The 13680-nt window shown below is 32.6% G+C and overlaps 1 protein-coding gene and 1 long non-coding RNA gene across 8 annotated transcripts in view; both read left to right on the top strand.

Annotated features, from left to right (window-relative positions):
- LOC149479616 (uncharacterized) overlaps positions 1–13680 on the top strand; it is a 137820-nt gene that overhangs the window by 73281 nt on the left and 50859 nt on the right. The gene's annotated exons all lie outside the window — the stretch shown is intronic.
- Positions 3225–13680, top strand: part of lap (phosphatidylinositol-binding clathrin assembly protein lap) — a 45850-nt gene continuing 35394 nt past the window's right edge. For 2 of the 7 annotated variants that reach the window (XM_089708077.1, XM_089708073.1), the window contains exons 1-2: positions 3226–3501; positions 8966–9108. In XM_089708077.1, the coding sequence (XP_089564203.1) occupies positions 3351–3501; positions 8966–9108 (294 nt within the window). In that variant the 5' untranslated portion in view covers positions 3226–3350. Of the gene's footprint in view, positions 3502–8965; positions 9109–13680 lie in introns of all 7 variants that reach the window. The other 5 variants (XM_089708074.1, XM_089708079.1, XM_089708078.1 and 2 more) reach the window with 3 other exon arrangements.

Below are 13680 nucleotides of genomic sequence, written 5' to 3'. Positions count from 1 at the left end.
GTTGTTAAATAAGTTTTTACTGTTCTGTGTTGTTAATCTTCGGTAGCCGGCTAATTGTTTTTTTTTTAACGTTACACTTATGCAATACACTTTGACTACATTTTGGTTCCAATGTAGTCATTTGCAATTAATTAGCACACATAAACAGTAGTTTGCAATTAATTAGTAGGTACATCTATACTAAATACTAATATTATAAAGCTGAAGAGTTTGTTTGTTTGTTTGTTTTAACGCGCTAATCTCGGGAACTACTGGTCCGATTTGAAAAATTCTTTCAGTGTTAGATAGCCCATTTATCGAGGAAGGTTATAGGCTATTTATATCATCACGCTACGACCCACAGGAGTGAAGGCACGGGGGTGAAACCGCGCGGAGCAGCTATTATAATATAATAGAGAATGCATCAGCTACGCTGGTTGCAAAATTGTTTTATTTTAATAGATTTATATGCAGCATCAATTATTTTAGGAACGCAATATAAAAATAGAGAAATATCGATAAAATATAAGATTCTGGTGATTCAAATGCATCGAATTATCAAAAATCATCTAAAATTTGGTCGTCCTTCCCGTAGAATCTGTGTTATAGATATTGTTAATGTAATTATTTCTAATTTACACGATAAGACGCAACAAGTATAGTACGACATAAAAGAGATGAAATTAATTATTTTGGAACTAATTCGTTTTTCATTACCTGGCAACCCTGAATTGGCAATGTAGCTGTCAAGTTGAATAAAAATTTGTTGTTTTTTTCGTGAAGTGGAGAATTATTGAGATAAAATTGTTATTTAGAACAAGAAATTTAAATAAAAAAGGAGACATCATGAAAAAGGTTAAACGTAGCGGTGTCCGTGATGTGGTGTATAAAGTTTTTATTCGGTGTTTGTCCGAATTTCAAGCTGGAAATTTATTGACTGATTTGGAAAACGTTTACAAACGTACAGCAGAATATACCGGTGAGATTCCATTTATTTTTGCTCAGTACTACGTAAAATAGAATATTCCATTAGTAACGAGTGTTTAATGTATGTATGTATGGCGATTATTACGTTTTCGCAAATTAATTTGAGGTTATTTGTATGTAAACAAAAACTAGTTTTTATAGTGCGACCAGCACAATTTGAGTCAAGAAGTTATATCCAATCCAACCAGCCTCAAATAAAGTACCTAGTTTAGATTTTACTACATAGTATAGTGATAACTGTTTTCATACAGCTATCTATCTATTAATCAATCAAACCATAAGAAAAAAAATCATATTTACTGTATCATATTTACAGATACTGAAGATGCCCCGTACCCTCTTGCCAGTACTTCGAAACAGAGTGATGATCAGTCCTTTGAAGGAGTAGAATATTTAGATTTTGATGAATTATATTAATGTACAAAATTTATCTACAAAAAAAATAAAAATATGTGGTTTTCAAATCGCCTTGTTTTTTTCTACCCGACGGACCCAGAAAGAGGGTAATGTGTTTGAGCTGCATGTATGCTTGTTTGTTTGTATGTTTGATTCTATGTGCGCCTCTGCAGTCTAAACACTTGACCGATTTTTATAACTAATTCCAAATACATTTAAGTAAAATTTGACCTAGGTAGGTCAATTAAAATACTAATGTATTTTTGTCTTAAATTACACTATTGCTACACTGAAACAATTATAACGGTTTAAATCGCGGTATTTATTTTAGATTATATTATATACATTTTTGGATTTTTATTCTATAGTATCAAGATCGCTTGCGTCGCAGTATCAGTGTTGCTATATGAGCGACGGTGGCGCCCTCATTTATTTTCATCTCTTTTGTGTCGCACTGTAGTGGGCTATATTAATAACAAACGAATTTCCAAGTAGGAAACTAATACATATAAATATTAAGAGTAAACTACACTACGGCCAACGTAACTTGGCGGGCCTGAACTTCGCGCAGAAGGCTGCGCACGAACGTTTTTTAGGAACGAAATGGTGGCATGACGCGGCGTGCGCGGGGCGGAGATCTAGGCTAGGGATTGACTCTATGTAAACACAATCATCCCTTTATTCGAACGAATATCGCAATCGATTTTTATCGATTTGAAATTTATTGATTTTTGTTTATATGAGATACTGAACGAAATAGCTTTACAAACTTATTGAATTTTGTCGTTAGTAAAAGAGATTTCGAGTTTAATAGCAAAAAAAAACTAATAACATTTTATTTTCATGGTTGTAAGACATGATTTAGTTAAATATCATTTATTTATAAACGACCACTACAATAAGGACTGATTGAGAATATTTTAAACCTATTATAAAATTAAATATAAATATATTTCACAATTCAATTTCAATCGATTTGATAAAAAAATCGATTAATCAATATCCTCAGACAGGCATAGTGGACATCCCTTTTTGTTTACGTCGTATAACTTCGTGCATATTCGGCAATTCTCGGTACGCAATTATGTATCTCAGTCACACGTTAACATTGGTGTCGTGTTCGTGTCGCTATCTCTGTCTTGAGTACAGGCGGTTACAAAAGTTTTCGTTGAGTTGATCGTTATTATTTGTTATTATTATATTGTTGAGTGTTAAGTTTAAATTTGTTCGTGTTTAAGTTTGTTTTAGTGATAATTTGGAATATTCTACTTGGAATTTTGTATTATTCGGGAACAAAGATGCCACCAAAGCATAATATGGTTTTAAATCGCCAGGCGAGAAAAATAATATTCGATTTAACGCAGTATTTTAAAAAAGAAAAAGAAGAAGGCGTAAAAAATTTTGACAAAGTTTTTTTAAGAGTTGCTGAGTGAATCCTGAATTCATTAGGTTATTTTTATTGCTTTATGTCTCATAGCGTTTTGATATTTATTTTATTTGTACTTGGTCTCTGTATAAGGAAATTTTTATTCGAATTTCAGTTTAAAAGAAATAAATGCCTATAACACTTTTTTTTACGAGTGTACATGCGCAAAAGTTCGTAGAGGCTATGTTCAGGCCCGCCAAGTTACGTTGGTCGTATTGTATTATGAACTCTAGTCTCTGAACTTTGAAGTGTAGGAACTTTCCTTAATCAAAAATTCTTCGGGCATTATTATTGTTTTCTGATGGTATAGAATTGGACTTCATAAAGTTTTTGAAAATATTATTTGTTTTATGTATAGATTAAAAATACCTTTTTTATTATGTTAGGCAACATTTATTGAAACTAGTCATCAGTCAAAATTGAAATGAAATGGTCAGCCATTTTGGATTTAGTGTAGTGCCAGTTGGGGGGGCGGTGACATATTTTCTTGTCGTCGTCCTGTAATTTCATAATTTTAATATAAAAAGATAACTAGTGATTCTCAGTGTAGAATAAGTAGTTTATGTCAGGACTGAGCGTGATGATGGCGGGACAGACAATAAACGATAGGCTCCTTGCCGCTCGCCATAGTATTGCGGGGCAGGGATTAGCCAAATCTGTATGTAAAGCCACAACCGAAGAAATGATTGCACCGAAAAAGAAACATTTAGATTGTAAGTATTGTGTACCTTAAAATCTTATCGGAAACGTATACAAAGGAATATCAGAATTTTGTTCATGACACTAGCGAGTGCCGACGTTTCGTTGTTGGTCGATAAGTTTTAGATTAGACCGTACTTTGCTACGACTGATCATCTGAGAACGTTATTGTTGAATTATATAAAAATGAAACAGTCTATCTACTATAGGAATTTATATAACACAGCACAACGATCCATCGCTAGGAAAAAAACATTTCCTATGTTATGTCATGTTAAGTATTTAGATTTAAAGCATATCGTAATAAATCTATTAAACATGTTCACCAATAATATTATTGTTAAGATTTAATAATTTGTGATAGGTAGATCTAATCACACTATAAATTCATTACACAAGGGAAGGTAGATGAAAATATTTGTAAAATAATAAGTACAAAAAATATTGATGGCCATCTATTAAGACTGATATTTAAAATAATCTTGATGTTTTGGTGTTTTGACGGGCGAAGCCGGGGCGGACCTTAATTTATTTTAAACTAGCCGTCCGCCCCGGCTTCGCCCGTGGTACATGTTTACGTTTTCTCTACATAAGAACCATCCTCGTACTTCAAGGAATATAATAAAAAAAGAATTATCGAAATCGGTTCAGCCGTTCTCGAGTTATGCACTTACCGACACATTTTGCGATTCATTTTTATATATAAGAAGATAATAAGTGAGAAAGCATATTACACTGATTTGCCAATATGTTAAGGTAAGAATGTGAAAATGTATACAATAATGCAGTGGTTTTTGGGTGGTGCATGTACTTTTCAAGAAAAGGTTGGAAAATTAACGAAGGATACACTCTGTCAAATCAATATGATATTTTTTACATAAATACACAGTTGAGTAATGCATTTCATTACGTATCATCTTTTTTTCTAACTAAGTGCATATTGTTAATATTAACAAATATAAATTTCAACGCTTTGGACATCTGTAAAATGTCCAAGCATGAATCCATTCAAAATATTCAATCCTTATTTATTTATTTAAATAAATAAATAAATAAGGATTATATATCATTTGAATCCTTTTACATTATAGTTATGGAAAATAATGAACGTACAATATGCAGGTTTTGAAAAAAATATATCAACTGTAGAACACCTGTTTCTAATAGGAGTAATATAAAGATCATGTATATGGGCTTACAATAATTATTTATTTATTGAGTTCTATAAAATATTGCATGTATGTCCTATTAATTTGCTGTTGTGCAATAGAGCTTTATGACTATGTTGTATTTTTCATTGAAGTGAGTCAAATATAAAAAATAAGACGTGTGGCACTTGGAGACTGCCCCGGTAAAGCTATTGCATAGTATAATCACCACTTTGCCGGTCATAGTGGGGGGTGTTAGGTTATTTCGTTACGGAATTTTACATTCGGTCCCCGCGCTCAAGGTCTATTATAACTATGCATATGCAATAACTTAATAAATACTTGAAATATAATGATTACTAAAAGTTAATGATTTCATTAGTATTATTATAAATTATTATTGTCGCTTCTATACTAATTATAATATATTGCCGAAGAGTTTGTAAATAAAAAGTGAACCTAGGGTAGACCGCTACTTACAAAATTTAACAATATATTATATAACTAGCTTTCCGCCCGCGGCTTCGCCCGCTTTGTCTAAAACATAATAAATTATATACTAAAACCTTCCTCTTGAATCACTCTATCTATTTAAAAAACCGGAACAAAAATCTGTTGCATAGTTTTAAAGATTTAAGCATATATAGGACATAGGGACAGAGAAAGCGACTTTGTTTTATACTATGTAGTGATAATATGAGTTATGATTATATTATTTCTGTGTTAAGTATCTTGTAAATGCCTCCACTGATTTAAATGTAATTTGGCTAACAGTAGCCTAGATCAATATAGACCCTAGTTAAATTCAGCCAAAACCATGCTCAGTCTGATATCAAGTGTATTATACCAATTTAAAACAAATTTAGTGTATCAGGGACAATTACAGTTAAAATTACATTTTAAAAGCCATGTGTTACATTGTATCTGTTTGTTAGTGATTGTAGTGAAATATGATAAACGGACAGACAGCCTCACTTCCTGTGTTATCTTTGTTGGTGATATTATAATCACTTTGAGTGGAATTAAAAAATTAACAACAGAACGGTCAAATGTCCAGATTGATATGAATTTAAATGTGCAATGCTATTTCAAAATTTTATTAATTATTACTGTAAATGCTGTATCTTATTAGTTATTATTTATTGATTTGCACTGCTTATAAAACCTTATATAGAAATATTTACTGTATTATGCCATATTTCTTCACTTTTATTACATGTAGGTATATTATGTAAACATCAAGATATAAATCACTTGTTTTCAACTCCATTTGAGATTTTTTTACGAAATTATATAGCTATCGTTCATTCATTAAAAAAATCGGTCAAGTGCGAGTCGGACTTGCAGCTTGCGCGTTATAAATAACTAGCTATACTCTGCAGAGGATAGTATAGATATTTTATTAGGTTAAATTAGAAATATGATAAAATTATTTTATCATCTGTGGGAGGAAATTGTACTCCCCCATTGCGTAGGTAGATGCACTTATTTAAGTACCGATTGAAGACTGACCTTTGCAAGGGGTTGCCCCCTGTTGAATGAGTGATTCATTTTTGTGATAAAATTATATCAATCAGATTATTTTTAACTAGTAATAAACAAACTGTATTCATAATTAATGTTCTTCTAATGAACGCGTGTTTAAACTAACAAAGATGAATTATTACGAATGCTTATTCGTTCAATGCCAATAATAGGCGACTCTGAAATTAGTTTTAAGTTATAAAGCATCCCTTAGAAATATACAACAATGAAATTATGAAATAGTGCCAAAGCCGAAAGGAAATTAAGTGCTATTGCATTAGCACAGAAATAGCATTAAAGGATAGAAAAAGCCATGGATTTTTTTAGAATCTGGTGATGGAGAGAGGCAATAAACGTCGAGTGTGCGTGACTAGGAATGTTCAATTCCCTGTTAAAAATAAAGCATTATTCTGAAACCCCCGGTGGGTAAAACGTATCACGTAATAACGCAATCACGTAAAACTATCGGTCCTGCGCCTTATTTTTATCCGGCTTTGTCGAATTTTCTTCTGAAGTATTTTCCTGTTAACTCAGAATTAAGATATAGAAAGTAAAATGATTTCATATACTACACTGCTTGTTTATCACGTGTGTAATTGACAACAAGCAGTACTTGTCTTTGTTAAGGCCGAAAAGCAGACAAGAGGACATTATTATCTCGGAAAGAGGTTATTTACCGGCGAACAACGCCCACTAAAAGATTCGTATTCTAGTATCGAAATGGAGTCATATTCGGGGCAATATCGTTACATTGACCAATGATAATTTTGTACGTATTACGTACTGGGTCAAGAGCGTTCAGCTATTAATGATTTAGTTACCTCTCCGACCTCTTGTCCGACCTTCGCTGGGTTTCAATTAACTGTCGCTGTTTTTGAATTTGATTTGCGATATTGGTGAAATTTGCTTATTTGCGCAAATTGGACAAGGATACATGAGGTGCTAGATGGTGCAAATGTTACATTCCTGGATCTCGTATTGAAATAATATCTTGTGGTTTTTAATAAAACACTCGATCAATGTTCCTTGTAGATAGTTCCTAACATTAATTCTAGTCGTACTACAACAACGTCTAATGAATATATTTAAATAAATAAATAAAATGTTTATTAATTATGCCTTCTTCATAACATAACATAACACCGCGGTGCTCATTTCGGACTTTTATTTTATTAATATGTATGGGATTGATAAAATAGATAACGTAGATTAACTAATGTAGTATGTACATATAACCTTCGTCAAACATTGATGAAACAAAACTTGTTTTCAATATTCGCAAAACAAGTATTTACTTTTAATAGTCTGAATTATCAGCGCATCGGGAATGTCATATTATGATTACAAAAAGCCGATGTGCAGGTATTAACTTTGCTGGTTCTGTTTTTGTAATTAATAATTATAAATATACTAGAGGTCCGCCCCGGCTTCGCCCGTGGTACATATTTCGCAATAAAAGGTAGCCTATGTCCTTTCCCGGGTATCAAAATATCTCCATACCAAATTTCATGCAAATTGGTTCAGTAGTTTAGGCGTGATTGAGTAACAGACAGACAGACAGAGTTACTTTCGCATTTATAATATTATAGTATGGATTGTGTTTACGGTGTTGAGCTGAAGAAACTTTTGTTGGTCGTCCTTGATGGTAATTACGGCTTTTACATTGGCTATATTATGTGCCCATATCATGTTATTTGGCTTTATGTGATTTATGTAAAAGTGTTACTAAACAAGCCCAATGGAATCATGAATAAATTTTCTTATACCCGTTTCAGTATATCTAGTTTATTAGGTAAATACATCCTGTCACCTAGTTCATGTTTCTTGTTGATAAGGTTTGTATCTATGGGTGAATGAATTTTATAATTGTCTTAATAGTTTTGGGGTTTATCTGTGACAAACAGACGTAAACAAATATCTTCTATTTACGGTATTAATTTTTAAAGATTAAACATTGTAATCGTGCAATCAGACATCGCTTCAAGGTCCATGTAACTGACCTAATAAGATTTTTGCTTAACAATTTAGCACGAAGAAGCATATGAAATTATTTTATTTTATTTTATTTATTATGTTGATATTATGTCATATATTATTTGATATGAAACAAAAACATAAACTAAGCGTTTTTATATAAAACTAGTGATAATAAGCGCTTAAAAATTCGCTTATTAACTGCGTGATGAGGTTAGAATTAATTAACATAATTAGTTATCAAACAGATGCTATTGTGTTGTATATTATTTTAAGTTTTTCTACTTTAGTTAGTTATTAGTTATTACACTTAAACTTGGCTGTGTTTATATAATAAGTAGTTAAATTTAACACATGACCCCGTTTATTTTCGATCTATTATACAATTTCAATGATTTACCAGGCCTCTTTTGATCTTAAGTTATTACACATAATGTTGTAAGTGGATAGGTAATATTAAATTGTAATTATCTAATAGAGATATGATATCTCTTCGAATATACTTCTAGTTAATTCTAAGTATAGTTATCCAGTGTCATTATTTCGATTATCAATTAACCTAATAATAAGGTTAAATTTAGTCCCAATCAGGTGTTAGCAGTCTATTTTATCACTATATTTATTTGTCCTGCAGCTACACAAACATATCTACGTTACTTACGGGTATCTCTATATTTACGTTATGGTACAATCGGTATTGACTAACACAAAACTTCTAATCCTACTACACAAATCTATGAGGTTATAGAGATCCTCAGAAACTGTTTTGTTCATAATATATTAAGGTTATCGTAAACTCTTCTGCCAGTACTAACGCAAAACCTCTTTCCAGACCTAGTCCACTGCACAAACGAGCCGAACGTCTCCATACCACAGCTGGCCAACCTCCTGGTGGAGAGGACACAGAACACAAACTGGGTGGTGGTGTATAAAGCGCTGATTACAGTACATCATCTGCTCGCGTATGGGAATGAGGTAAGAGATCCTTTAGAATTGTCACAATTGGTCACAGGAAATATTGTTGTGAACTACCGCCTATTTCTCCACAGTTATTTAAGCAATTAATTATTTTTGTATCACCATCAAGATAATAACATACCTACCTTACGGAGAGCCGTGATCACGCTCGCTGTAAACTGTAGTTGGAATTTCGAATTGTGAAGGATGTATGCCGCTTGCCCCGGCTTTACCGGGTAGACTTTACAAGCTTTTCTAATTTTTAACAATTACTATTCCAATCCAATCGTTCAGCTATCCTTGACTTATTACTTGACTTTATTTTATCTAAATAGATACAGTTATAAGTGATGGTCTAAATAGACTTGATGCACAAGTAGTGTTTAACTGTTTACGAATCGATAAATATATTCGTTTTCACGAAGATCAAGTGGAATTAAAGGGATTATGAATTAGATCAACATTGTAGTAGGGATTACTATCGCGAATAGAGTAAATGAATTGAATTTTTATTGGATATCAGGTATCTAGTATATTATTATTCTTTTATTATCTATATAGTATTATTTGTTTACCGTATACTTTTGTTTATCTATAGTGCCAAACTAATAACATAAAGGTTAATAATTTGGGTACATCAACACCAGCAATTATTATGGGAGCGGATTCCAAAAAAACTATGTCCTTTATCGTTATTTCTTGATCACATTAGTCGCCTTCTTGTATACTCGTTACTATGGCGCAACTATGGCGCCTATGGGAATTTTAAGATTAATCAATAGTCTAGACGCCTTTTCTTTGTGTTTAATGTTGGTAAAGTTTTCCCGTGATTATATTAATTGTATTTTTGATATAATTTATTTTTTATTAATATATTTTTGATATAGGAAGACTAGGATAAAAAAAAGTTCCTGATGTTTTTATGTCTATAAAACACTTTGTTGCAAAGCAATAAATTGACATAAAAAAATATGTAATAGGATGTTCTGCTTTTATTAATTGCCTAATTAAAAAATCAATTATGCAAATAAGTTGCATAAATGCTCCGATTGCAATTATCTTGTAGATTATCTAGAACTAGTATTGCATTACGCATCAAATCTATACTAATATGATTGTTTGAACGTGTTAATCTCGGTAACTAATCGTTCGAATTGGAAAATTCTTATTGTTTTGCATAGTATATTTATCAAAGAAGGCTATCCTTTCTAGTCTCTGTCTCTTCTTCACGTCGAAACGACTGAACCGAATTCCATGTTTTTGGTACAAAGACAGTTTGACACCTGAGAGAGAATGTAGGATAGGTTTTACATTGGAAATCCAATGGGAACGGGATGTATGCGGGTTTTCCTCTAACTACTCAGGCGAAGCCACGAGTGGGAAGCTAGTATAGGCTATATAAAATCACGCTACGACTGCTAGGCGCGAATCAATGAGAAATGTTGCAGAAATATTCCCTTTGAAAGCAGACGAACTTGCGTGTCACAAATAGTCACTTAATATATCCGAGTATGGTTGCAATAGCTATATTGGATATTGGACCCGGCAAAAATAGCGCTTCTTTATTGACACAAGTGGCTTTGATCGTATTATTTGTGTATCGTACGCGTTTGTTGTTTGAGTGTGTATATGTGTACGTGGATGGTAGATGAAAAGGATTGGAAGATGTGGTTTGTGTGGAAGGAAAGTTTTTAAATTATGATTGACTTGGTTTAGTGAATAGTTAGTGATTGCTTTAACTCTATCTTCTGTTTAGGATTTTTATGTGTGATGTTGTTTTGTTAACGATTGTCACATCACAAAGTTAATCTTATTAGACCGGGAGATATTGACACAAAATTTCGAGTCATTTGTAACAGGATTGCGGTTCTACAGGGTTCTTAGTACGCAATGACAAAAAGAAAAATGATGGTGTGAACGCTGGTACCGGCGGCTTAGTCGCGTGGGCGTTAGTCGAACTCGTCGGAAAATAGCGAAAGTCAAACGATTTGTAACAGTATGGCACTTATTTTTCCTGTAAGTTTGAGGATCAACGAATATAAATACAAAATTTCAAAGATCTAGGTGTTGGAAATCTTCACTTATATAAATTAATAATAAATTAATTTTTCAAGTATGACAGCACTTTTTCCCCCTACTAGAAGTATGGCAAATATAATAATAGTCATATTTTATCAAATACTCTCCAAAAATCCAAATGCAATAATACTGGTACAAAAAGTTTGGCGAAATAATTTTTTTTGCAGATTTTCGGCGGTATGGCGACCATTTGGAATCGTCCAAAAAGTATGGCATGGCGATTTTCGTAAATGGCTGAACGACGATAGTTACCTGTGCAATAGTTAGCCTGATACAAATGGTTGAATAATTGTTTTATTTAAATCAACACATTCGCGTCGGTATGGCGGGCTGTAAGTCACACCGGCAAAGTATGGCATGACACTATCGAATACTTCTTTTTTATGGGCTATCGGTAAATTCTAAAATTTTTGTGTTACAAATCGTTTGACTTTCACTATTTTTCCGACGAGTTCGACTAACGCCCACGCGACTAAGCCGCCGGTACCAGCGTTCACACCATCATTTTTCTTTTTTGTCATTGCGTACCAAGACCCCTGTAGAACCGCCATCCTGTTACAAATGACTCGAAATTTTGTGTCAATATCTCCCGGTCTATATCGGTTGTTTTTTGCCTTTTTGAGAGTCATTTAATATTTAAAAGGCTGGCTTTAATTTTACTTATAATAAAAAAAAGTAACTTAGATGATTGGACTGATATTGTTTACCGAAAAATACACTTTGTATTAAGTAAGTCTAATCAATCGGCAATCTATAGAACCATATTGGGATGCAAGTTTTAATAGTGACGTCGTGTTTTATATTGTATTCCCATTTTTTGTTTAATTGTTAGTATTTTACATTTTAAGGAGACTTGAGTTAAATAAACGACATTGTTTCTCCATGTAAGAGCTGTTGTTCTATTAGGTACGCCGCTGCGTGTCAAGCAATAATTAGTCACATAGAGAAATATAGGAAATATTATGGATTAATTAATTGCTTCATTAAAAAAATATTCGCATAATACCGTCTGTTAAAAAGGACTCGGAAGTGTTCACGTAAACTTTCCTCTTAAATTGAGAAGTAAACAAATTTCGAAGATCAAAGTGTAAACAACCTTTTTTAAAACCGTTAAATGTTAATTATAACACAAACACAATGAAGATAAAAAGGATGGGATTATAGTGAAGTGACCTGTTAGGTAGGTACTATGGTTAGTGGCCTTTTGTACGTTAGGGCATACCGCATAAGGTATAGTTCCAACTGGTGGAAAATATTCTATACATTTTGTGTAAAAGCTCACGCTCCAATAGACGGTACATAACGTTTTAATAAAGTTTAGTGAAGTATATAAATAACTAGGTTTCCGCCCGCGCCTTCGCCCGCGCAGTCAAAGAAAAACCCGCATAGTTCCCGTTCCCGTGGGATTTCCGGGATGACATCATTTTCCTTGGATAAAAAGTAGCCTATGTCCTTTCTCGGGTATCAAAATATCTCCATACAAAATTTCATGAAAATTGGTTCAGTAGTTTAGGCGTGATTGAGTAACAGACAGACATACAGAGTTACTTTCGCAATTATAATATTAGTATGGATAGTATGGATATAATTAATACGGGAAGACATGATAACGTCAAAAATTTCCCAGGAAAAAATTAAATCTCAATTTCACTCAAATTAATACGATCTGCCGTCTGCGTAACTTTATCAAATTGCTCAACCAGAAAATTAGATTTCCATATAATATGTGTACATGTCATAAAACGTTTACTTACTATGTAGGAATTCTCTCGTCAGTTTATTCAGATGAATATTAAATTAATAAGCGTTTGTATTTCTTATATAATAGAAACATTGATAAGAGTCTTTACTCAAGTGGAACTTCAAAAGTTAATGTTTTCTTCAATTAACTTTTTTGTTAAAATATTTTCCCGTTATTTATGCTCTTATTTAATTTTTAAGCTTGCGTGTATATATTTCAGGTTATTAAGGGTAAAATATAGTTTTAAAATATACAAACGTAACTGCGAAGCTTCTTCTACGTTAGGGTTTTCCAAAGGGATTTATAAGTTACTAGGTTTCCGCCCGCGGCTTCGCCCGCAGTCAAAGAAAAACCCGCATAGTTCCTGTTCCCGTGGGATTTCCGGGATTGCGTCATTTTCCCGGGATAAAAAGTATATATAAGTTTATAATATAAAGTATGGAAGTATGGATAATATGGATGATAAGTTACGCTTTTGCAAGTAATGCATACTAAGTTACACAAATACACGTATTAATCGAATTAATAAATCTGTAACGAATTGAAAATTCAAAGCATTTTCCATAATCTTATAATATAAAAATGAATCCCAAAATGTGTTGGTAAGCGCATAACTTGAGAACGGCTGAACAGATTTCGTTAATTCTTTTTTTATTATATTCCTTGAAGTACGAGGATGGTTTTTATGTAGAGAAAACGTAAATATGTACCACGGGCGAAGCCGGGGCGGACCGCTAGTTCTCAATAAAAATAAATTGCTTATCATAACG

This window comes from Colias philodice, chromosome 20, assembly GCF_061535455.1.
Source record: "Colias philodice isolate Cphi_HAF_F1 chromosome 20, ilColPhil1 Martin Lab GWU primary, whole genome shotgun sequence".
In the NCBI taxonomy this organism is placed as follows: Eukaryota; Metazoa; Arthropoda; class Insecta; order Lepidoptera; family Pieridae; genus Colias; species Colias philodice.
The sequence above is the reverse complement of the archived record's forward strand: the minus strand, read 5'-3'. Positions and strand labels throughout refer to the sequence as shown.